The sequence below is a fragment of the Mastigoproctus giganteus genome, chromosome 13 (assembly GCF_048544385.1).
Source record: "Mastigoproctus giganteus isolate SK-2022 chromosome 13, ASM4854438v1, whole genome shotgun sequence".
Lineage (NCBI taxonomy): Eukaryota > Metazoa > Arthropoda > Arachnida > Uropygi > Thelyphonidae > Mastigoproctus > Mastigoproctus giganteus.
The window spans coordinates 106,906,396-106,933,929 of record NC_143587.1 but is presented as its reverse complement, the minus strand read 5'-3'; the positions used below and the strand labels follow the sequence as shown (position 1 = coordinate 106,933,929).

Below are 27,534 nucleotides of genomic sequence, written 5' to 3'. Positions count from 1 at the left end.
AATTACTAATTTAAATAATATAATTTATATAATTATATTGCATTTAATTTACTTTTTGTAAGTAAATAAAATGTAAAATTAATGATTCTAAAAAATGAAAATCTTTGCATCAGCAAGAGGGGGGTGCCATCAGTCAATGTGGCCTAGGAGTGTCATATACCCTTGAGCTGGCACTGATAGTTTAAACTTTAATTACTGATATCCTGTAACCAGGAAAGCAACTTTCCTGGTTAAAGGGTGTCGATCACATGCTTTCAATTACACTGTCTTTACTGTTTGCATTTGGACATCCATGGTCACCTTGTTTAAAAAGGCCAAGACATCTCTCTCAAGTTCTTTGGCACCTCTCAAATACCTCATGTTACATTTAGTAGCAATCATCACACATGGTATAAAAGTGTTTAATTTGAAATATTAGTTAATTACATCATGTTAATTTATATCTTGATTTTACTGATAGTAAACTTGAACCATTCTTTTAATACAAAAGGGACTATTGAAGATATATGAATACTGCAACACAGAGACAACTGATCGCTTCAGAGAAAACGCAAATGCATTAGGACTAGGCAAACTTACATTACAAATGTATAAGTTTTAAAATGTGAATGTAATCTAATACAGTTCAGTTTCCTCTGTAGTAAAGGGCTGATTTCATTAATCTTAAATACTGAAAGTACTGTTTAAAAACAAAACATACATCATTCTTATAGTTATAGCCATAATATTTCCTAAGAGGAAATACATATATTTAATCGGAAACTTAAAAAAAAAAACCAATGATTAAATCAACAAGTATTTGAAGAATTTATACATGGGATTATTGTACACTTGATACATTTACCATATTTACAATAGAATACAATATTTCAAAAACTATATGAAAATAAAAACAGATATTGTCCTTAATACTGGGTTTCTTGTGACACAATTAATATACAAATACATGTACATATCTTTCACAAATGATGATTTCTTTTTAACACAACATATTACTGAACGTACTATAAAATCATGTTGCTACACTACCCATAAGTAACAAACAATATGGTATAAGTAATTTCATATCATCCATTATCTTTCATTCCTACTCCATTTTTAAGAACATCAATGAAAGCATACATGCACTGAAGTCTTTCTTCATGCTGTTTGACCATCATATCTTGTAATATTTTAAATCTTTCTTCTTCTCTTTTCACCCTTTCTCTTTCTCTTTTCCATTCATCATCCCTCATTTCTTTCAGTAATCGAAAAATTTCTCTTAATTGAGACTTTTTGCATCTAAGTTTTGAATGTGCAGATTTATTACTCTTTTGATCAGAACTTGATGCACTGCTCCCAGATGAGCGAGCTGGTATATCAGATGGGGAATGAAAAGGGGAATGTAGTTCAGCACATGGAGATCTTGATAAGGGAATATTTTGGTCTGGTCCATGTCTGTTGCATTCTGAAAGTGGAAGAATTGTGACTGATGGATGATGAGAATTCAATTCTTGAAGTAGTAGTGAATCTGATATCTGATCATTTTGTTTTAATACAGTTTCTTTAGAAGGCTGGAAAGAAGTGACTGTCTGAAAATTTCCCTTAAACTGATCATCATGGATTACACGAAAATTTTTGTTAGCTGTATGAATGTTTTGTTCATGACTTGTTAAATTGCTTGGAGACTGGCAATCCTGAATATCCAGTGGACTAGGTGTGCTGCTAGTAAGGTCAACCGGAGATAAACATTGGATGCTTTCTAGAGTTTTATCTTCTAAAGTGGTTGCTTGAAGCAGACTGTCCTGTCCAAATACGTCAGTTTTAAATTCCTTTCTTAAAACCTTTTCAAGCTGTTGATAAAAGTCTGGTAGAGGTTTCCTTCTTCTGCCTGCTATTTGCTTCGATAAGAGATAATCCTTGAATGTTCTTTTCAAATTACGCCATTTCTGATGACATTTCTCTCCTCCTTTGGATATTTCAAGTAGAAAACCCTCTTCACGTAACTGTGCTGCAATCAAATCCCATATATCTTTTTTCTTATAGCAACCATCATACATTCGCCGTTGTATGTCTGGATCAGAAACTGTTTCAATTAGTCTCCACGTTGCTGCCCATTCCATAGATTTTATACTGGGATTCTTGGAGTTGCTCCAGATATATTCTACAAGAAATAAAAATATATAAATGTCAAGTCTTCTTAAACTAACTTTTTTATGAAATCATGTATATTACATACTCAGGGTTACTTTTGTGGGGAAACATAAGGAAATAGCATTCTTTAGCCTCATTTAACCCTTTCACAAGAAAGTTTCCCAAACACGTATGGGTTCCTCATAGTCAAATTTTCCACAGGAGAGTGGGCTCTGTTTAATTTGAAACATCAGAAATCTCTATGTAGTGAGTTTGTGAAATTTTGAAGTTTTATAAAAATGAAAACCTTGCACATAAATGCATTTAAATAATGTTAATTTATTTTTATTTTGACTTAACTGCCTTAAGTCAAATTGTGTTTTGACTTAATCAAAACACAATTTTTAAAAAATCATAAAATGTGGTAGAAAAAAATTCATTTGTTAGTTTTTTTTTGAAGCAATAACATCCTCTAGAACTATTTAAGTACCACTTAGAGTTGATCACACTATAGCATAGTTCCTGAGTGTTTGTTTGCTATAGTGCTCTGTACTTTTTGATGCTTTCCCCAGAGTTGTACTCTGTTTCTCTAGAATAGTTCTAATCACTCTAAAGCCTCAGGAAGAGTTATCCATTAGCAGGTGACAAAAGCCCTGTTGAAAAAAACTTTTTAATGCTCTTCAATCCGATTTTCCAATAAATTGTAATTCACAGTGCATCCCTTCAAAGGTTCTTTGATATCACTATTAAAAATTTATTTTTAACTGATAGTGTAATTAATAAGAAACAACAGACTGCTGGCTGGAAACTGCTTGCAAATTCCAGCCAGAACCTGTAGCATTTCCAAATTACGCTGAATAAGTTTTGAAAACTGTCTGTTTACTAGCCAAAAATAATTTTGGGGCAGTAAAAACAGACCTATAAGTAATTTGCAACTGTGTTAATTCTCCTTAGCTCTTTGCACTGGCACAAGTTTCCTGTGTCCATAGCTGTCAAACGCTATGATTATTCAATACTATAAGGAGCAAAATATATCGAAGCAGTAATGTGTACTATTTTTTATACACACTTGATACATCCTCTTGCCAAGTGGTGTCATGGGAAAGGGCATGCCCACTCGGGGATTTTTAATTAACTGAAGTTTACTGAAGTGTTTATAAAACTTCTCTCTTCCTCTAGGAAATCATTTCCTAACAGGGAGTTGCTTTTAGCTGCACATACTCAGTAGCACATACATTGCTCAAAATTTCTTCTTAAAAATACATCAATTTCAAGCACCATTCTCATAAGAGTAGCAATACCACTGAAACAACAAATTGTGATAATATCAAATAAATAACAATGCACACCTCTCTGTAGTGACAGCCTTTATTTGAAGTAGCTCAATACATAACTATTTGATAAATGAAGGTTGGTTTCTTATTAGAGAACTGAAATATGTAAAAAGACTTTCCATTTTCATGATTAAAAATAGCCAAAAAAAGAATGGAAACATTTAAATTCTGCCTATTCATTTGATGACTCAAAGTTTATTTTAAGGCAAAAATAACCTGTTAAACCCAAGTACAGGCAGTATCCATTTTATGTTGGAGATTTGTTCCTATGAATGCTGAGGCATGATTTTTATGTACATACATTTATGTGGTATAAAGTGGAGATGCATTCCTGTAGCGAAATTTTTGGACTTTCCACTTTTAAGCTTCACTTACTACTTATTAACAACAAAAATTAAAACAAATCAATATTAACACAGGAAAGTGATAAATATAAATGCATTTGCATTATATTGTATATGTAAACATTTATTCTTTACAAACTATTAGTTATTTCAAATTATTTATGTTTTAAGAAGCCAAGGAGACAGAGGTCTGAAGAGAATTTTACTTCTCTTTCTTTTCCTGTATTCTATTTATTACTACTGTAATGTTACTACATAAAAGATGACTGAATCCTCAACTGAACTTGCCACTCCATTCCATATCTGGGTTATCATTAACAAAAATGGCCTTCTCTTTCTCAAACAAACTGAAGGCTTCAAACATCTTTTTTTTTTTTTTGTCGTGAGCTGTTTTACTTGTGATGATCGCCGAATTCCTCATAGGTCAGTCTGGCATTGTGTGATTCCAGAATCTCATCCATGTTACTTATGTTCACAACCTCACTTGCCAATTTCCACAATCAGAAACTGAATTTCAGGGATACTGACAAATTCCTGAATACTGCAAACACAACTGGCCATATATTCCATAACACAATGGCGCACTATAGCCAGTTGGTTATTAGGATTTTATTAAAAATCCTAATAACCTAATAAATTATTAAAATCCTAATAAATATTAGGATTTTATTAAAAATCCTAATAACCAACCAACCATAACACACTTCACCTAGTGCAATTGGCTTCCTCCATGATGCTACAATGTTGCTTGTGGATTTCTTAATACAGTACATGCCACTTATTGTGATCACAGATAATGTTATCATTCATATACGTAATAGTGTTGTTTTTATAAAGTCCCGATCAGACATACATTAATACATAAAAAAAACTAACATTTATTGTAATTAGCGCTTGAGTTTATTGTTATCACTTTCTTTTTTTCACCTTATTGTGATTTATGCATGTGCAGAGGAAGTGATTACATAACATCACAATTTGTTCTTGAACTCTGACATGTAGTGAAAGTACTATATCTGAACTCCTACCAGTCTGACTATTTTAGAGTAGATCATTAATCCTTGAGTTCAATATTTTCTTTCTTTGTCTTTAATGGTTTATATGCATTTCCAGAAACATGATAGTTCGTTTCTATTGATGACTTTCTCGAAGAAATGGTGGACAGTCAAATTAAAGTATTTTAAATTGCCTGATTTTAATGTTTTCTTTCTGTCTACTTCCACCTTTTTATGTGCACATTTCTTTTTTGCATCAATAAATAATGCTGGACACCCATATTCTCGCTTCTTCAGTTATTGTTATTAATTAAGCTGTCATGAATGATCAAAAAAACAATATCCACTGTAATGTATTCCCTCCAGAACTCCTGAACTGATGGCTAGTCCATGCCCTCTGTCTGTCTTTGTGATCATTTATCCCACAGTCTGCCAGACATAATAGGCTTGCTTTGAGTGTTGTTATCAGCCCCTGGTCCATTGGCTATATCAAAGAGGTTATATCAGTTGTCATGAAAACAACTTACACATTTAATATAGTTAGGGAAGGACGTTACATGGTTGTTTTCCCATTAAGATTATTACTAAATATAATACCACTCTTATAATACGTGAAATTAATATTATAGTTTATTAAGCTATTTGCCTAAACTACTATACATTGACGTAACATTTCAGGTATCTTACTGATATCCATCATCAGACTGTGCTGCTGACAGACTCCTCTTGCTGAAGCTCCCAGAAACCCGATGTGCATTTCTTGTAGAGTTCTTCATCTGTGTATTTACTGTCGAACAAGGCATGTTTCTTTTTGACTTTTTTCTCTAGGTGGGATCTGTCTTAATGTTTTGTAGATGCTGCTGTCCTTTAGAAGCTCTTGTACTTTTCCGATGTAATCTTTCTTGTCGATAATGACTTCTGTGTTCCCTTTGTCAGCTTTTGATATATGAATGTTTGTCTTCCTTCGGGTTTTTTAAGGTTCTTCTTTCACAGGTGGTTAGATTGTTATTCTCCTTGTAGATGCTCTTGTAATCTGTGTTGTGTAGTAACTGCATGGCTGTTATATTGATAGCATCCTTGGCTTGACTGTTCTGAATGTCCTTAAACTGTTGTGGAGGTGGGCTAGGAAGTCTAGAGTGGGGATATGGCTAGGAGTGGGTTTAAAATTTTGGCCTTTGTTGAGTATGCTAACTTCTGCTGTAACGAGGGCTTTAAGCTTAGGTTGATATGGCTGGGTGGTTTGGAGTTATCACTCGATTGGCATATTTGTGGGTAAGGTTAGATATATTTGGGAAGGAATGATTACTGTTTGAATTATGCAGTAATTTGACTGTCCACTATTTCTTTGAAAAAGTCATCAATAAAAATTAAACTGTCATGTTTCTGGAAATACATACACCATTAAAGACAAATAAAGAAAATGCACATTAGTTTCTGGGAGCATCGGCAAGATGAGTCTGTCAGCAGCAGCATGGTCTGATGATGGGTATAGGTAAAATACCTGAAATGTTACCTTAATGTATGGTAGTTTAGGTGAATAGCTTAACAAACTATATTACTAATTTCACTTGGGATAAGAGTGGTATTATATTTAGTAATAATCTTAACTTTCACATTGTCAAAAACAAACAAGGCCCTGTTGTTGACATTTTCTTCCTTACAATAGCTCTTGATGAAGGAAGAGAAGCAAAAGTCATTGTATTTAGAATTTAAAATTTTAAAATTAAAAACATCATGCTGAAATAATGAAACTAGATCAACATAAAGAGCCTACCTATACTTATTAATGTATCCAGCAAATTAAAATAAAAGCAAAAAAAAAGAAACAGGAACGTATAAGAAAAAAAACTGTGAAGGGAAATAGTGGGCCAGTAAATCAAAGATTCTTATAATGGGGGATTTTAATTTCCCGGATAATGACTGGAATTTGTGGGTTGGTCACTTGCACACTAGCAAGGCTTTTGTGAATTTATTGGATGATTTGTTTTCTACATCAGCATGTTTGGGAGGCAACTAGAGGGAGTAATACTCTTGATCTGATTATCAGTAGTGATTCTTCATGCATTACGAATCTGCAAATAAAGGAACCACATAAATTCAAAATGGGAGGCATTCAAAGTATTAATCTTGGAAGTAGGCTTTACATACCAACTAAGAAATATTGTTCAAGGTTTAGGCATAAATGGATGTCAGATGAACTAATGAGACATGTGGCACAGAAGAAAAATGCATGGGATACTTATAAATTAATGGGAGACATGGAAGCCTATGATAGATATAAGCTGGTATGTAACCAAGTCACAAAGGAGATCAGGCAGGCAAAGGCAGATTATGAGAAATCTCCAGCAAAGGATGCAAAGAAAAACAGCAAAGAGTTCTTTACCTATGTAAACTCTAGAAGGAAAGGAATGAATCAGATTGGTCCACTGGATAATAATGGTTCAACTGTTGATGATCCTGCTCAGGTGGCTAACAAACTAAATAAGTATTTTGCATCTACATTCACACAGGAGGAGTTATTCAGGGAGAGGAATGCAAGAGGTGAACTAAACTCTGGCAGTAAGCTAGATGACTTTTTTAATAACTGAGAGGAAAGTGGAGGAGAAATTGTTGATGATAAACATAAAAAAGGCACCTGGGGTGGATAGGATCTCTCCAGTTATATTAAAGGAGGCAACAAAGGAAGTAAGCAAACCCTTAGCCATAATTATAAGAGCCTCCTTGGACTCAGGGGAGATACCCATGGACTTGAGATGTGCAAATGTGACCCCAATCCACAAAGGAGGATCAAAGGGCAACACAAGTAATTATAGACCTGTTAGTTTAACTTCTGTTCCAGGGAAATTAATGGAGGCACTGGTTAAAGAAGCACTATAGGATCATCTAGACAAGACTTCAACTATAGCTCGGACACAGAATGGTTTTGTTAAAGGGAAGTCTTGTCTGACCAATTTGATTGGATACTACGATGTGGTCACAAAGGAACTGGATGCAGGGAATAACTTTGATATCATATATTTGGATCTTAGAAAGGCTTTGATACTGTTGCACATGGAAGACTGCTGCACAAATTACAGCAGTGTGGCATTGGAGGCAAATTGCTGCTATGGATAAAGGGATGGTTGAGTGGGAGAAGACAGAGCGGTAATCAATGGACACTGCTCTTCGTGTACTAATGTTATTAGTGTAGTCCCTCAGGGTTCAGTGTTGGGTTCTTGTTGTTTTCTGTATTTATAAATGATATTGATGATGGTATATCAGGCTTAAGGTCCAAGTTTGCAGATGATACGAAGGTTGGCAGGGTTGTTAATGACACTAATGACAGTACACTGCTGCAACCGGAACTAGAAAAGTTGAGCAGATGGGCTGAGAGGTGGCAAATGAAGTTTAACATTGACAAATGTAAAGTACTACCTATGGGCAGCAGTAACCCCAGAATAATGTATCAACTCTGTGGTACTACACTGACAGTGGTAGAGAATGAAAGGGACCTGGGGGTGGTTGTGCAGGCAGATATGAAGTTCTCTGAGCAGTGCAGATGGGCTGCAAGAGTAGCTCATGGTGTCTTATCAATGATATACAGGAATTTTTCTAGCAGGGATGAAGTGATTATCCCCTTGTATAAGGCAATGGTCAGGCCACACCTTGAGTACTGTATACGGGTCTGGAGGCCTCATTTTAAGAAGGATGTAGAGCTGTTGGAACGAGTACAGAGAAGGGCAACAAGATTAGTGAATGGAATGAAGGGTTGCTCTTATGAAGAAAGGCTCAAGTTTTGTAGATTACAGTGGCTGGAGACTAGGCACCTGCGAGGTGATCTGATTGAAGTGTATAAAGCCTTGAATGGTTTGAGCATGCTCAATGCTGATGAGATTCTTCCTCTTGCTCAGAATAATCACCTGAGAGGGCATAAATCCAAACTGAGGAAAGACAGTTGTAGGATAGATCTGCGGAAATTTGCCTTTAGCCGGCGGGTAGTTGATTGGTGGAACAGACTTCCATCTTTTCTTGTGAAGTTGATAGCCTAAATAAATTTAAGGCTGAGCTAGACAGGTATTTGGAATGAACGTAAGGGTGAAATGGGGGCATTTTTTTTGACTGATGCTGCATAAGCTTGCCTTCTTGCATCGTATGCCTCTACTAATGCTAAACTAAAAGAGGAAACAGTTAATTCAAAAAACATAAATATTGTTCTATGAGTATATTACATTATCTGCCTTACCTGTGAGTGAAGTTCTGTCTCTTTCATCTGTATCAAGATCACAACTAGTATCAATTACATGGAGTGGACTATTACATATAGTATCTAAAAGTGAAAAAAATGTATATATATAAAATTTGCACTATGACATACATAAATTGTGATTAAAAAATAAATGCAAAAGAAAGACAAAAGTTTAGAAATGATATCTTCACTACACTGTCACTTTTCTCTAAAGAAAAGTTAACATGTATTCAGCAACACACATTTTCTAGCCACTTTATTAGTACCATCTTGGATTTACATATAAATCCAGTTGCTGTTGGTATTGAGCTTAACAACACAAGGGCTACCGAGGCCAAATTGTGTCTGTTCATTGTTTATTTACAGGCAACATATAGCTATAGATGTTAAATTATATGTTCCTGTAGAGGTCAATAGATTTTAGGTATATCAAAAGTTCTTTATGTTTGTTTCATTTCCTATGAAGTGAGATAAATCATGAGAGATGTTTAATGTGGAGAGAGTTGAAAAGTGTTAGAGGGGATGGTTGAATGTAAGGGATAATCAACCAGAAAATGACAGACCGTAAGTTGTGTCAGACAGGATGAACATTGAGGTGGGTTTTCTCCCAATAGTAAGAAGAGATGTGTATGACGAGTGTGTCCAATTCTAAGTCTTGCCAATACCACTTCCTCTTGTTTGTTTCATCTGAAGCCAGAGAGCCACAGCTTTGGTTCTTGTTTTATCTGGTAAAGTTTATTGTTGGCGTCACTTTTCCAGATTTGTGACCAGTTGTTGTAGCATGCTTTGTAAATGATAGGCTTATAGTCGCTGTAAGGAACCTGAGGATGTTGTGAGAGAGTGGGTTGAGGATGTTTGGTGGCAATGTCAGTACTTTCATTTCCTGGAATGCCAGAATGACCAAGGATCCAGCAAAATCTGATTGGACACGCTGCAGGAGATTAACTGGGAATGAATGCATTTCAAGATGGATGGGAAGATGAGAAATTCTTCCTTATGGCAGAGACAGCACTAAGGGAGTCTGTGTAAATTATGGCAGGTGAGATGGATAGCTCAAAAATTTTATTAAGTGCTAACTTGATAGCATATAATTCAGCAGTGAAGATGTTGCAGGCTAATGGTAGTGAGGCTGTAGCAGTAAATGAAGGAAAAACTGCAGCAGCACCAACCGTACTGGCAGTTTTTGATCCATCAGTATAGATTTTACAGGCACAGGAGTTCAGAGTAGCGTGAGCTGAGTGCAACTGCCTGATATTGCAAGGAGGTATGACATTTTTCCCCCCACTGAAGAAAATATACATCATAAGATGCAGAAATGTATGTCCAAGGTGGAACAGGAGCAGTTGTCTCCTGAAAAATATCACTTAAATCAATATTCCAATTCTGAATAAGCTCCTTAATCCTGAGCAAAACAGATCTATTTTCATTTGGTTTGCTGTTATAGAAAAAAAATCCTACCAAGTATTATAAAGATACTCCCAACTGGTGTGCAATGGAAGACTCTGGATTTTAGCAGTGTATTGGAGCAGTAATGTTTTCCTATGAAGATGTAATGGAGGATCATGCTTCGATATAAAGACTTTGGATTTGAGAAGTCCTGAAAGCGCCCAATGCAGTCCTCAGAGCACTGTGCTGGATGATATTTAGACGTTGTAAAGTAGTGCTTCTGGCAGAGTCATATACTAGACAACCATAATCTAAGCGTGAATGGGGGGCCTCCGTAGCCAGGTGGAAAGGAGCAGCAGTGCGTAGCACACGCTTCTTGATTAGACCGGAGTTCGAGCCCGTCACCACCAAATACGGAGTATGTGGAGAGGTCAGGGAATGACCACCATGGCCTTAGTTGCTAATGCTCCTAAAAACCAAATAACAAACAAACAAACATTAATGGGTTGTTTTTGAACATAGTCTGTCTAAATATATTTGGGAATAGCCATCCCAGTTCGCCTGTCTAAACTTCCAAGTGGATCGTTGGTCTGGATTTACAGTTACCCCTGTTTTTATTGTGCAAATAATCGGTATTAAAGGGATTGGTTAACACCAACCATGTCATGATTGGAAAAATGGACGGTGAGCAAATTGACAAATCAATTACAGAAGTGGATCCTGTAGGTAGGTGGATGTATGTGGGAGATCCAGAGTTTAGTAAATTTAGATCACTGTTATTCAAAAACTCCTCAATCAATTTGCCTCTTGCATCCATTGTAGTGGATCCCCACAATGAATGGTAGCCATTAAAATCACCAAAAAGGCAAATTGGCATTGGGAGTTGTGTGAGATTGTCCAGTTCTGAATGAGGAAACTGCAGAGATGGTGGAATGTAAATAAAAACAAGGGTAACTGTATTACCAACTTCAATATGAGCTGCCATTGCTTCTAGGGAGGTTTGTGTAACTGGATGAGCCTCGATGGAATATTGGAGTTCATAAGAATAGGTACTCCACGCGTAGGAGATTCTGATATTCTAAATCGTCTGTACATGACAATTTCAAATTTTTGGCGAGCTTTGCAGTGACAGGAAAGTTTCTTGTAGGCATATGCCTATGGGATTAAATTGGGGGAGTAAATCCTTCAAGTCATCTGAATGGCTTCTTAGTCCTCTGCAGTTCCATTGTATGATGTTTTGCATTATTTTGGTTTAGTTGAAAGATTCATCTGACTGTTTTTTTTTTGTATGGGGCATTTCTTCCAGTCTTTTTTTGGGAACATCCAGTATCCATTGTGTCATTGGCATGAAGTTCCAATGACGGGTTCCTCATAACATTGATGTTCATCCACTTCCATACTGTTAGTGAGTACTCTTAGAGTCTAGTAGTTTTCAATTTTTCTATGTCACTCAAGACAGTTGGAGTATCAGTTGGAATACTGATTGGAGTGTTAGTGGCTTCACTGGTTTTAGTTTTAGGAGTGTCTTTTCCAGATGTTGATAGGGTTGCTTTAACCCAGTTAGCAAGAGAAGTGCTGGGCAGAATTGACACATATGTTTGAACTACAGTTGATGAATAGCTCCGGGTGTGAGATGCATATGATCGACTAGGCATGGTCAACATAATCTGTCTGTGTGCATCAGGATATGTGACTTTATGTTCAATTTTGTATTTTTGGATTTTTTTTCCAGTTTTCCACATGATTTGGAAAAAGCAGGGTGGCTTCCTTTGCAGTTGGGGCAAATGGGAGTTCAGGCTGAACAATCTGTTTGTGTATGATCTTTTGATCCACAAATTGGACAGATGGCATCCCCTCTGCATGCCTGCTGAGAGTGCCCATATTACCGGCATTTAAAGCATCGAAACGGGTTTGGGATGCAAGGGCAAATTTGGCAATTGAAATAGCCAGCTTTTACTGTGGATGGCAATTCTGGAGTGCTAAATGTTAAGATGATGGATCTAGTAGGAACAAGATTTCCATCTTTTTTTGTCATTATTCATTTAGCACTGATCCCTTTTTGACTGCTAAGTTCTTGAACTAGTTCTTCCTCAGAGAGTGTAAGTAGATCCCACTCTGTGTAACACCTTTAGATGAATTTAAGATGTGGGGAGTGACAGATACTGGCAGCCCACCAAACGTCTTTGTTTTTAGCAGTCAGAATGTTTAGAGGAAGCTGTTTCAATCAGGATGTCTCCCGACTGCAGTCGTTTCACCATTTTCGGTAATCCGCAATGCATTTCAAATATGTTTGGACTAGAAATGGCGATAACTTTCCCACAGGCTGGGTGGATAAGGAGTGAATTACCAAAAAATTTGGCAAGTTATGGCATTGTGCTTCTCTACGAAGTCTTTTGGATTGGTTCTGTTCATTATCAGGTGATGTGCCTGGCCTTGAGCTTCAAGCCTTCAAGATTCTAGAGAGGTGGATAATCATTTATATCCATGGTTGTTCCTTTTTGCCCTGGAGGATAACTTTGCCCCAGGTTACCGGCTGGCCCTGCCACATGGAGGCAGTAGCAGTGCCACCTAGTGACCAAGCGGCTGGAGAAATTAGTTTGTTAGTGAAAAATTAATATATATACACACACACATATATATATATATAGTAAGAAAATGAAAGGTGATTTCCCTTTCTGGGTTCTTACTCAATATCTGTAAAGTACAGAGCCACTTATAATAAATGAAATTTTGAAAAGCACTAGAAATTAAACTGAACAAAATCACTGGGCAAATCACTATTTATAGCTCAGGAAAAATTGCTTGGACACTAATGCTTGGCACTCGGGGCCAAATCCAGTTGCATTGTATGCAACTGGATTTGGTCACACATCCATGATACTGATAAGTGGCCAGACAATGCATATATATGCTCAACAAAAAAAAAAAAAAAAAAAAGCAGGAAAGAATTCTACAAATTTCAGTCTTCCAAAGGTTATTGTAATATATAATTTTGCAATAGAAATACAAGATTTGGATATTAAAATAACTCATAATTAAAATATAAAATTCCCTTCTCAAAAATAAATTAATGCAAATTATATTGCATTTATTATAAATATAAAAATAAATAAGCTCAACCTTGTAATAACTGTCAGTCAAAGATATATATATGTCCATCCAAGTGATGATTCAAATTTATCTGAAAGGCACATGTTCTCCCCAACAGTGATGTAAACTTTAAGTAAATGTTACTTAGCATTTAATAAATAAATCTTCATGTGGCCAGGGATAGGAACCAACCTTCAAAGTGATCCCTCACTCTCCGGTTGCTAAGCAGCATATAACACAAACACAATGCAGCACAATACTAAAACAGAATACCTTGTACAACTCACAATTAGCTTTTCTAAGTAGAGCTGCTTCTGAATGATACCAAAACAAATATTTAGAAACCCCTAGAGCCACCCAAACAGAGACAATAAAACAGACAATACAGTAATCAATACATATCTGCCTATCTGCTTTACAAACATGACTATTGCTGGAAAAGTATTACAGATACATGTTTATCAGATGACATGGAACAAAGTAATGCTTACAGATGCATCTAAAGGGATGTGTGTTGCTGCAGCAGCCAATATTTGCAGTGAACTGTCAGGATAGTAAACATACAAGAACACTTAGACTTCACTCTGTTTACAGCAGTGTTTTGACAGCAGCATCATTAATAAAATGAGTGACTTCAAACTTCTGGTCAGGACAACTAAGGCTGACATAATAGGACTAGCAGAAACATGACGCAACTCAGAAATAAGGTATGATAGTTTCACTATGGTATGTACAGTGGATTTAGGAAGGATAGAGAAGATAGAAGGGGTGATGATGTCATGCTTCTTATCAAAAGCAGAGCATGACACAAGCTTTCCCAGATTAAGAGTTATGTATGCTAGTATAAAATCTGGGTGGCATGAGATAGCAGGAAGCAAAGGTATAATTCTCATTATTAATAGTGGGAGTAATCTATAGCCCAGAAGCTTGTGATAAATCAGCATGTTAGAGAAAGTACAAGGGGCAAGAATATTCTAGACTTGATCATCACCCATGAACCAGATGACCTCATAGAGCTGACAGCACAGGAACCATTAGGAGGGAGTGACCACAGAATTCTAAGTTGGATGATAAGGAGAGAGGTCACAGCTATTAAAGGCAAAGATATGGGCATCAATTTTAGGAAAGAAGATTTTACAGTTTACATGGCCTCTATCAACTGGGAAGACAGCTCACAGAGTACAGTTACATTAGAATTATGGAATATCTTTAAGGCTACTATAGTTACAGAAGGCTTGAATGCATATATACTATTAAGAAAGTACAGCAGAAAGTAGTACTTAAAATACAGATATCAGATGAATGATTAATGAACTAATCAGTTTAACAGATCAGAAAAAGATAGCATGGAAAAGATAAAAAGCAATAAAAAGTAGTGAAGCTTATAATGCCTACAAACTTATCTGTAATAGCACCACAGCAAAACTTAGGCTGGAAAAGGTGGATTATGAGAAATCAGTGGTTAAGACAGCAAAGAGAGACAAGGAATTTTTCATGTACTGTATGTGAATACAAAGAAGAGAACAACAGATCAGATCACACTCTTGTGTAACGAGTGCAGGAAAATCTTAGATAACCCAGCTGATGTTGCAGATGAACCGAACAGGTATTTTGCTTCAATATTTAAGAAATACCCTTCATGGTGAGGAGAAACTGTGTGAGTAAAGCTGGAAAGAATGAAATTAGCAAAATTAAAATTAAGGTTATTTATTAGAAAAACTTTCATGCCTAAAGACAGTAAGGCTTCTATGGTTTACAGCAATACACCCAGTAATTTTGAGGGGAGGGCAGCAAGAGAGTGCATTGAACCATTAGGTTAATTAGCGGGTATCACTGGACTTTGGAGAGGTCCATTGGATTGGAGAAGTGCCAATGTATCCCCAATATATAAAGGCAATTCTAAGAGTGAAGTAAGGAACTACCAACCAGTTAGTCTAACTTCTGTGGCATGGAAAATCATGGAGACAATGATTAGGATTATTTAAATAAAAATGGAATTTAAATTGAAACACAATACAGTTTCATAAAAGGAAAGTCATGTTAAACTAACCTTGTGAGCTACACTGCTTGACAAAATTAACAGAACAAAATGTTTTTCATGAATATTTTATCGTGAACAGTGTCACTGAAGGTGAATATTTGATATTGATTGAATATAAAATATTCATGCATATTATAATATTTATAATATAAGGTATCCTGACATGCAAATTATGAGTATCCAATAGAAATTTACCACGTTCCATAGTCACACATTATGCAAATTATTCATGCCTATAAAATCACATGTTCACTTCATTCCTTTTTTTTTTTTTTTGGCTTGTTCAGTGGGACAGCTACATCTCCAATACTCAGGATAGCAAATCATTGTCATTTAGATTATTCTTTGAGATGGCAGGATGTTGGATAACTTGAAGTCATAAGCAGAGGTGGCACGTGGGCATAATGTGTTAGGCAACATTGTCTTGGCATTATGGGAGCAGTTTCAGGAGACAAGAACCATTACAAGAAGAGCAGGCCAAGGTTGCAAAAGGGCTATATCAACCAGAACAGACAGCAATCTGGCTTTACAGCAAGATGGCACCCCCTAGGATGTCCTGTTAATGACAGTCTCTTGAGGTTGATATGGCCACAGGTAAAAACATTTCCAAACAGACTGTTAAGAAGTCTCGATTCAAGTGGACTCTATGCAAGGAAGCTAGTGATTTGCTTCCCATTAATCCCAAACCACCACAGAGCTTGTCAAAACTGGTGCCACGAAAATATGACTTGTAGCCCTGACAAAGGAGGTACAGTTCCGTTCTCTGATGAGTCCCATTTTAAGCTACAAACAAGATTCTAGACATTATTTCATCTGGAGACAACAAGAATGTGGTATCATCCCTCCTACATGAAAGGAAGGAAAACTTAATGGTGGCAGCAGTGTTTTCGTGTGGGTTGGAATAATGATCATTGGTCACACCCCTCCATGTTTTTGATAAGGGTACCGTAACTCTGCAGAGGTACTGAGAATAGATCCTCGAATCCTGTGTGGCATTTTAGGGGTGTGGTTAGCCCATATTTTCTTTTCATGCACAACAGTGCCACTGCATATAGAGTTCAAGTGGTGGAATAATATCTTGAAATTGAAAATAACCAATGACTGCCGTGGCCAGCAAACACCTGCCTTAAATCCGACAGAGCATGTGTGGGATGCCCTTGGGCATCGCATTGCACACAAGACAGTCAACTCCTCAGTCACATGGTGAGCTACAGTCTGTGGTGGTGGAAGAATGGGATTTGTTGCTACAACCTTATGTCAAGCATTGTTCACCACTGTCAGGCCTGTTTAGCCAGTGAAGGGAATAGAACACCACGCTGATGTCACGTGACCATATTTTCAAGCATCTTGTATCGACTTCTGTAATGTGACCTTTTCTTTAATTCTTATACAACCCCTATAAATATCCCTGTCCAAAGTTTCTTGCTGGATCCTCATTTTATCATTATTCTATGGTACACCACCACACTAAATTTTGTCCCACTTCATGTAGTGTAACTCATGCAGCTTTTGCTGCATGGAGTTGCACTACATTTTATGTGTTCTGTTAATTTTGTTGAGCAGTGTATTTTGAGAGTTACTCATGAGGCTGTATATATGAAATAATTTTGGTATTTTTTACTTAAATTTCAGAAAAGCATAACTCAGCCCCACACGAGAAGTAACTATACAAGTCAGAATCACAGGGAAAATTCCTGGACAGATTGCAGAATGGCTACATGGCAGGGGGAAAAATGGTTATGATTAATGGTTATACTTCAGAGTGGGCTAACATAAAAACTGGGACAACTCCCAGTAACCTCTATAACTACAAAAAAACTACCTAACAAACAGAAGCATAGTAGTCCAGGCACCTTATTGCCAAGTGAAGAGGAAAATCTACAGAGGCTGTCCCCAGGGCTCAGTTCTTGGCCCACTGCTCTGGACCTACATCCTGGATGAGTTCCTGAGTTCCTGAACTTGAGGAGGTCTGCATGCAGGCCTATGCAGATGATATGTCAATAATACTGGCCATTGACTAAAGGGCTCAACTTGAAACCTATACAAATCGCACCCTCACCACCCTCATGGCCTGGGTGCAACTCCACCACCTCACAATATCAGCCACAAAATCGTAATCCATCTTGCTAAAAGGCTCCCGGCGCCAACAAGACCACCACAGGTCACGATCCGTGGCACTACAGTCAAACTTGTTACTGAACTAAAGCACCTAGGAATAATAATAATAGATAAGAACTTATCCTTCCCCCCACATCTGAACTATATACAAAGAAAGATCAGGACTTACACGGCTGTGGTCGCCAGGTTTCAACCTCCAGTCCTGCCAAGACTGGAGGTTGAAAAATTGCACAATAGCTCTTTTTTATAAAGCAGTATTCATTCCCAGTATTCTTTTTTATAAAGCAGAATTCATCATTGCACCTCTGGGGTGTTGCTTTGGAGTCCATTCAAAGGCCTTAACATGATACAGGCATATAACACTGTTAGCATGCACGCACTGCAGGTACTGGCAGGAGTGCTACCCCTTGACCAGGAGGTCACACATGTTGGAATGCACTACCAACTCAGTAGGGACAAGCCTGTTACCTATATCGACCATATAACAGATCCATTATGCAACAGACCCGGCGAGAAAAGAAGACTTCTAATCTACCTACAACAAATTTGGCAAGAAAGGTGGACAACCTCCACCAAAGGAGAAATAACTCCTTAAATTTAGTAGATTTAAATTCAGTAGCGTAGTATTTTTTGTGATTTTCTGATTAAATTGGGGCATTTATTCTTTATTCGGTCTTGTAATTGCATAGAAACCAAAGTCGATTTCTGCAGGCATTGAATCCACAGTAGCATCTGAATCTTCCACCATTGTTTTCATATTGATAAAGCAGACACTGGTAGCTCTACGTAACGTTTAGCAGTGTAATCAGAATCAGCAAGGGATTATAAATTATAGCTACTTACATGATTTAATAATTTAACTTGTCATGTAGATCATAACGTATGACAGTAATATTCGTAGAGCTTTTAAAATTGGCGATTTGGCATAGATAGCTAGTGTGAGAGTTTGAACCACGTAGGTGGCAACAGATAGTTAAATCTGTTATCTATTATAATTACTTAGATTTTACAAATGTAATTTTTTTTAACTTAATATGTATAACAACTTAGATTTTACAAATGTAACGTTATAACTTAATACATAAAACTTGATAGGAGATACGAAATTCACATAACGTAACTCGGTAGGAGATAAAACTCGATACTGAAAAAAATATATATACACAGTGAAACTTCTAACGCACATCTCTCTATAACGGACATTTTCAAATTCCCCAACTCACCTCTATTGGTTTTAACGTGTTTTCAGCTTCTGTCTAGCGGACATTCTCTGTAACGGAGGCGGACAGACGATCTACACTGTTTCGTTTAGATTAGCACTTAATTTGATCTCCCCATAATGGACAGCAGGCCAGCTCACGGCCCTTTTCCTAGGAACTTTTCTTCCACGTATTGCCTCAATTGTGTGTTTATTTCCTTTTTCCGATTCTCTGAATTTTATCAAGGTTTACGTCGCGGTTCTAAACCCTTTTTCAAGAATTTTAAGGCACGTGTAAGACTTCTGATGAATTTGGTGTGTGCAGGGGGGGGAATTTTGTCGGCCTTTCGTCTTTTGAGTTTCAGTTTTCAGTTTTGTTCAGTGTCGTGTGAAGCGCACAATGTCTTCTCGTAAACATTTAACTTTAAAAGATAAAGTCGAACTCATTAATGCGTATGATCGGCAAAAAAATAGTGTTCGCAATCTCGCTGCAAAATTCAAAATCGGGAAGACACAGGTGAGCGACATCCTAAAGGAAAAAAAATGAACTGCTCAAACAATTTTGGCAACACGTAAATGATCAGGTTCAAAAATCATTCCCGAAAACTGTTGGACTTCAAATTGACAATGTTACGTATGAGTGGTTTTGTCGCACACGTGCTAAAAGAATTTCCATTAATAGGGAAGAGGCTTTGGAGGTTGCGAAATCTATAGGAGTAAATGAGTTAAAAGTTTCTGTGGGATGGCTAGACAAGTTCAAAACTCAGCATAAAATTTCTTGGAAAACCGTAAGTGGTGAAGGTTGATCTGTTGATACTGGGGTTGTAAAAGAGTGGACCGTCAAATTGGAAGATTTATGTCGTGATTTTGAAGCTAAGGATATTTACAACTGTGACGAAATGGTTGTTTTTTAAAGCTCTTCCTGAAAAAACAATGAGTCTAAAAAACGAAAAGTGCCAGGGCGGAAAAATTTCTAAGGAACGTTTGACTGTACTATTGTGTACAAATATGCTGGGAGACTTTGTACCACCTCTTGTTATAGGAAAACCACAAAATCCTCATTGTTTCAAGGGCATAAAGTTAAATCTTTTGAATGTCGACTGGAAGTCTAATAAAAAAGCGTGGATGACACGAGATATCATGAGCGAATGGATAAGTCACTTTAACCAAAACGTCAAAAGAGAAAAATTATTCTTTTCGTGGATAATGCTGCATCTCACCCGCACATTGAATTGTCCAACATTCAAATCGTTTTTCTGCCACCAAACACATCTGCAGAGTGTCAGCCCTTGGATCAAGGGATAATAAAAAATTTTAAACTTCACTACAGAAAACGTGTTTTAAGACATCTCATTGCAAACACGAACGATATAACATGTGCGAGTGACCTTGCAAAAGAAAATCAGCATCCTAGATGCGATTCAATGGATTTCCTCTTCAGTAAACGCAATTAGAAAACAAACTGTCGTGAACTGTTTTGTAAAAAGTCTGGCTTCTCAAACGCAAAAATTGAAGTTGTGAACAGCAATGTGGAGCACCAAGAAGAACAAGAACTTCAGTATCTATTGATAATGTACGATACTTCAGCCACAAGTGACCCTGGCTACAAAGATATAGACTCGAACCTCACTACAGAAGATGGTGCTCTAGATATCAATGACATTATCATCGATATTTTTCAAGAAGTTCCTCATGAGGATGAAGAAATGGAAGGAGGTCATTCTGTCGAAGAACACATTAACGACGAACCACCCATGAAAATAGAAGCACTCGTACAAATCAATCGCTTAAAAATGTTTTTCGCCGCTGAAGAAGATACTGAAGGATGTTCGATGGTTTCTTCACTCCAAACAAATGTTGAAAACAAAATTATCAGCCAGAAGAAGGTGCAGAAGAAAATAAGTGATTACTGTATGTATTTTTATTAAGATAAAGTCATAATATGCATAGCACAATTGTATGTATATTATTTACAAAAAATATTGTGCAAAATCTGTATATAATTTAATTTAATTTTACATTAAACATTTACCGATTCTTTTTTTTTTCTCCCTCAGACTTCTTGTTAGCGGACACTTCTCTCTAACGGACAAATTTTCGTTCCCCATGGCTGTCCATTAAAGGAAAGTTTCACTACATATAGTGTTATAACTGCATTGGGATATAGGTTTAGTGTTATATTTTTAATTGTGTTGAAACTGAATTGAAATCGTGCCTCAAACCAGAACAGCAAAGCAAAAGGCTCAAGCTAGTGGGAGTGCTGTGGCTCGGGAGAATTGAGGGGAGTGGTTGTCCTCTGAATCACAGCCTTTTGAAATGTACTGCTTGTTTGATGTTTGTGAAGCTATCAGGAATGGGACATGATATTGCCAAGTTGAATGTCTTTGTGTGTGCTCGACGTAAGGAATATGAGGAAAATGGGCCCCAACTCAGCATTGTTATGGGACTATACGAGAGCTTGAAGAACAGGGTAGATGCCCTAGAAAAATTTAAATCGAGAGGCCCATCAAGCTCTCAGCTGCCCACATCAATGCCAGAGGTTGCATTTGAACATCAGGCAACACAGCAACTAGTTGTCGTTGACTCTATTGTCAGAGAAATGGGAAATATAATGTGAAAAAAGGATAGGTGGAACGGGACCAGGGTAAGTCTGCCAGAGGCAAGAGTTGATGAGGTTGTAGAGCAGATATCTTTTAAGGGCACAAAAGGTGATATTGTTGTATATGGTGGCACTAATGATATTAAGAGTAGGAGAATGGTGGAATTACTTAACAAGTACAAGTCAATGTTGAAAAAAAGCAGAGTTAGGGTTGAATTTAAAAGTGTCTCCAATTCTACCCAGACACTATAGGACATAGTATGTGATGAGAGCCTTGTCAATCAATTCAGCCCTGGAGAGACTGTCAAGGCTCGTGGGATAGAATTTTTTTCAGCATGACCTGTGCTTGTTAACAGGAGAGACTGATTCTATGGGGATAGGATACACTTAAATAGAAAGGGTGCAAGAATATTTGCTGATGCTATGTTAGATGAGTCAGAAAATTGCTAGCGTGGTGGGATACATGGACTAATAGACTAACAGTAGCCACTGGCAGAGGTGAAAGTGATTGTTGCACTGCTTCTACTGGAATGAGCAGCAGCCTGGAAAACAAGGTGCAAGGGATTTCAGAGGCTGCTGGGAGTCATCATGGAACAAGGGAATACATGGGCTGTGTTAAGTTAACTAAGAATAGGAACAGATGCATGTATACTTGCATGTACACCAATGCTAGGAGTTTGATAAATAAAAATTGATGAATTTGAGGTGTTAGTCAAAACATCAAAGGCAGATATTGTTGGGATATCAGAGATGTGGTGTCACACAGATATAAGGAATGCACAATTGGAATTTGGGGAGTACAATGTGTACAGGAAGGATAGAAAGAGAGGGGAGGTTATGCTATTAGTTAAGGGATACAAAATCTAAGGAGGTGCAGCCAGTTGACATAGGTGGACAGTGCAATGTCGAGTCAGTTTGGTGTGACACTGGGAAAGCAAAATTGAGTAGCAGTGTCTCATAGGCCTAATGACTCTGATGAGTATAATGAAAAACTGTACAGAGAAATAGAGTGAGCCAGTAAATCAGAGAGTCTTATAATGGGGAATTTTAATTTCCCAGATATTGACTAGAACTTGTGGATTGGCCACTCACACACTAGCAATACTTTTGTGGATTTATTAGATGATTGTTTTCTACAGCAGCATGCTTGAGAGACAACTAGAGGGAGTAATACTCTTGATCTGATTATCAGTAGTGATTCTTCATGCATTAAGAATCTGCAGATAAAGGAACCAAAAGTTGGTGGTGACCACAGTGTGCTGATGTGGGATTTATTCAAAGAGGTAACTACCATCAAGTGTAAAGGGAAGGGTTTTTGCTTTTGTAAAAGTGACTATAGTGGTCTAATACAGTTTTTAAATTTTATACAATGAGACCAACTGAACAGCATTGGCATTACTTGAGGCATATGACGGACGAAAGCAAAGGTTATATAGAATCAGTAAAAAAAAAAAAAAACCCATTTCAACCATCCGGTCAACTCCAAATGTTTAGACTTAAATTCGTTTAAGCTATCAACTTCAACAACAACAAATGGAAGAATATTCCAGCAATCAACTACCCGGTGGCTAAAGGCAAACTTGTGCACATCTATTCTATAACTGTCTCTCCTCAATTTGAATTTATGCTCCCTCGGGTTCATAATCTGAGCAAGCGGAAGTATCCCATTAGAATTCGGCCTGCTCAGAAATCCATTCAAGGCCTTATACACCTCAATCAGATGCTCCAGATGCTGCAATTTGCGGAATTTAAACCTCTCTTGATAAGAGTACCCCCTTTGTTCCTCTCACCAATCTTGTTACCCTTCTCTGTACTTGTTCTAGCAATTCTACATCCCTCCTAAAATGAGGCCTCGAGACCTGTATCAAGTACTCACAATGTGGCCTGACCATTGCCTTATACAAAGGGATAATCACTTCCTTGTCTCTGCTAGCAAAATTCCTATATATCACTGACAAAACTCCATGACCTTCTTTGGCAGCCCATCTGTGCTGCATAGAGAACTTCATATCTGACTCTACAATTACCGCCAGGTCTATTTCATTCTCCACATCCCTGAATGTAATACCACACAGTTGGTACATTTCTCTTGGGTTACTGCTACCCATATGCAGTACTTTGCATTTGTCAATGTTAAACTTCAGTTGCCACTTCTCAGCCTATCTGCCTAACTTTTCTAGATCCTGTTCCAGTAGTATACTGTCATTAACAACCCTGTCAACCTTTGCATCATCTGCAAATTTAGACATTAAGTCTAATATACCTTCATTGATAAATACACAAAACAGCAATGGGCCCAGCATTGAACCTTGGGGGGACTCTACTAATAACATTAGTCCACTTAGAGCAGTGTCCATTTATTACCACTCTCTGCCGTCTCCCACTCGACCATCACTTTATCCATTGCAGCTACTTGCCCTTAATGCCATACCGCTCCAATTTGAAAAGCAGTCTTCCATGAGCAACAGTATCAAAAGCTTTCCTGAAATCCAAATATATGATATCAAAATTATTTTTTGCATCCAGTTCCTTTGTGACTACATCACAGTATCCAATCAAATTGGTCAGGCAAGATTTCCCCTTAACAAACCATTGCTGTGTCTAAACTGTTACTGCAGTCTTGTTTAGGTGATCCTGCATCACTTCTTTAACCAATGACTCCATTATTTTCCCCAGAACAGAAGTGAAATTAACAGGTCTATAATTATTTGAGTCACCATTTGAAACCCCTTTGTGAATTGGGGATACATTTGCACATGGCCGGTGCATAGGGACCTTCCCTGAATCTAGGGATGCTCTCATAATTATGGCTAAGGATTTGCTAACTTTCCTCGCTGCCTCCATTACAACTGGATAGATTCCATCTGCCTCAGGTGGCTTTTCTATGTTTAACTTCAACAATTTCTCCTCCACTTTGCTCTCCGTTATTACAAAATCATTTACTCCCTGTTAGAGTTTAGTAAACTTCTGTCCTCCCCTTCCTTACAGAATTGTTCATGTGTGAATGTAGATGCAACTCATTCGGTTTGTCAGCTATCTGAGCAGAATCATCAACAGTCGAACCACCAACATCAAGTGGACCAATCTGATTCATCCGCTTCCTTCTAGAGTTTACATAAGTAAAGAAGTCTGTTGTTTTTCTTTGCATCCTTTGCCAAGGATTTGTCGTAATCAGCCTTCGCTTGCCTAACCTCCTTTGTGACTTTATTACAAACTAGCTTATATCTGCTATAGGCTTCTGTGTCACCTGATAATTTATATGCATCCCACACATTTTTCTTCTCTGCCATGAGCCTCATTAGTTTATCTGACATCCATTTAGGTCTAAATCTTGAGCAGTATTTCTTAGTTGGTATGAAAAGCCTAGTGGCTTCCAAGATTAATTCCTTGAAGGCTTCCCATTTAGAATTCGCTGTTTTTAACATCATCAGTTGATCCCACTATAGAGAATTTTAAAAACTGTCTGACCACTGTAGTCACTTTTACGAAAGCAAAAACCCTTCCCTTTACCCTCAATGGTAGTTACATCTTTAAGTAAATCCCACATCAGTACACTCTGATCACTGTCACCTAGTGGTTCCTTTATCTGCAAATTCTTAATGCATGAATATTCACTGCTGATAATCAGATCAAGAGTATTATTCCCTCTGGTTGCCCCTCGAATGTGTTGCTGTAGAAAACAATCCTCCAATAAATCACAAAAGTCTTGCAAGTGTGTGTGACCAACCCACAAGTTCCAATCAATATCTGGAAAGTTAAAATCCCCCATTACAAGACATTCTGATTTACTGGCCCATTCTATTTCTCTGCCCAACCGTTCATTGTACTCATCAGAATCATTAGGCCTATAACATACTCCTACTCTCATTTTCCCTTTCTAAACCAGTGTTTATGTCACACCAAAACGGACTCAAATTGCATTGTTCAACCATGTCAAACTGGATGCACTTTCCTTAGATTTTATGTGTTTCTTAACTAACAGCCTAACCCCTCCTCTGTTCCTGTCCTGTCTGTACACACTGTACTCCCCGAATTCCAATTCTTCACTGCTTATATCTGTGTGACTGAACAATTTTTTGTTTGTTATTTTGGAGCATTAGCAACTAAGGCCATATTGCTCTGGGGGATATGCAGTGGTCATTCCCTGACCTTTCCGCATCCTCCGTATTTGGTGGGCATGGGCTCGAACCCCGGTCTAATCAAGAAGCACGCACTTCTGCTCCTGCCCACCTGGCTACGGAGACGCCTAATCTGTGTGACACAATGTCTCTGATATCCCAACAATATCTGCTTTGATGTCTTGATCAGCACTTCAAATTCATCAATTTCATTTACTATACTTCTAGCATTAATGTACATGCAAGTATACATTTGTTTTTGTTATTTGGTTTTTTTTTTTAGGAGCATTAGCAACTAAAGCCATATTGCTCAGGGGGATATGAGGCGGTCATTCCCCGACTTTTCCGCATCCTCCGTATTTGGTGGTCACGGGCTCGAACCCCGGTCTAATCAAGAAGTGTGTGCTATGCACTGCTGCTCCTGCCCACCGAGTCGCCGCAAGTATACATACACTTGTTCTTACTCTTAGTTACCCTAACACAGCCCATGTATTTACTTGTTCCATGATGACTCCTAACAGCTCTTGAAGTCCCCAGAAACTTGCTCTCTAAGCTGCATTACAATAGAAGCAGTGCAAGAATTACTTTCACCTCTGCCTGTGACTACCGTTTATCTTTCAGTCTGTGAATCCCCCCAATCTAACAGTTTTCCAACCCACCTAATACTGTCTTGATAACATCAGAAAATATTCTTGCACCCTTTCTATTTAAGTATCCCATCCCTGTAGAAGCAGTCTCTCAGGTTACCAAGCACAGACCATGCTGAAAAAAAGACTACACTGATATTACCAGGTCTGATGCATCATCAGACCATGATGATGATGTTACCAACAGAGAAATTTTAAATGGGAAGCATTCAAAAAAATTAACCTTGGAAGCTACTACTACTAGGCTTTTCATACCACTAAAAATATTTTTAAAGGTTTAGGCCTAAATGGATGTCAGATGAACTAATGAGAGATGTGAGAGAGAAGAAAAATGCATGGGATACATATAAGTTAACAGGTGACATAGAAGCCTATGGTAGATATAAGCTGGCTGTAATCAAGTCACAAAGGAGGTTAGGCAGGCAAAGGCAAATTACAAGAAATCTTTGGCAAAAGATGCAAAGAAAAACAGTGGGAGGGAGGGAAGAAATTCACTCTATCGCCAAGTAAAAAACCAGTGGGCGGGCCTAGGCCTGTCAGTCACTACAGCTCACAGTGATCAATCGGAAAGGGTAGCAGATTGTAAAGACCAACTGTTTTTCATATGTAAAGACTGATACGAAATACAGTACCTATTTCATTGATCAGCAACGTCAGCTGGGTTATCTATTTATTTCCTGTATCCATTACATAATGGTCTGATCTGATTCATTCTTTTCTCTATATTCACTTACATGAAAAAACCTTGTCCTCAGTGCTGGATTTTGGTGTTCGTAGGCCCTAGGCTCTTTTATTCCAAAATGTGCTAAAAAAAAAGGGGTAAAATGGGGGTTTAACAGTTTGACTCTGAATCATGTCAATTAACGTGACTCAATTTTCAACTATAATAAATGATAAACCACCTCAATTGATGGAGCAACCATCACTTCGATTTTTCTAGTTTAAAGAACAGTCACTAGATAGCGTATGGGTATTGAATTAAAGCTCCTAGAGCAGGGGTGGCAAACCTTTTTAAGGGTGCGTGCCAAAATTTGATAAGTTAGATAAATTGCTAAATTTAAAAGATTTAGTCAATTTTGACTAATACCAAATTTTTCCAAAATTTTTTAAAAAACTGTCCTTGTGTTTCAGAATACAAAATGCATAATACTTTATTATCCTTCTGAATCATACCAAATCTTTCACTCCAAGATTCTTGAAATTCTGTTACTCACCTCTTCATATGAAGATTTGTTTGTTGAGCTTTTGTTTGTTTGCTCAAACAGCAAACAAATGTTCGTTGAACATTTGTTTGCTGGTTGAGCTGACACTCTGAACAAAATCTGAA

General features: G+C 37.5%; 1 protein-coding gene across 1 annotated transcript in view; it reads right to left on the bottom strand.

Annotated features, from left to right (window-relative positions):
- Window positions 1–1,067: 1,067 nt before the first annotated feature.
- The window catches only part of LOC150076334 (uncharacterized), a 38,892-nt gene continuing 12,425 nt past the window's right edge, over window positions 1,068–27,534 (bottom strand). The window contains exons 2-3 of the mRNA XM_090387325.1: window positions 9,008–9,091; window positions 1,068–2,143 (exon numbers count right to left, since the gene is read on the bottom strand). Coding sequence (XP_090243451.1) covers window positions 1,068–2,143; window positions 9,008–9,091 — 1,160 coding nt within the window. The remainder of the gene's footprint in view (window positions 2,144–9,007; window positions 9,092–27,534) is intronic.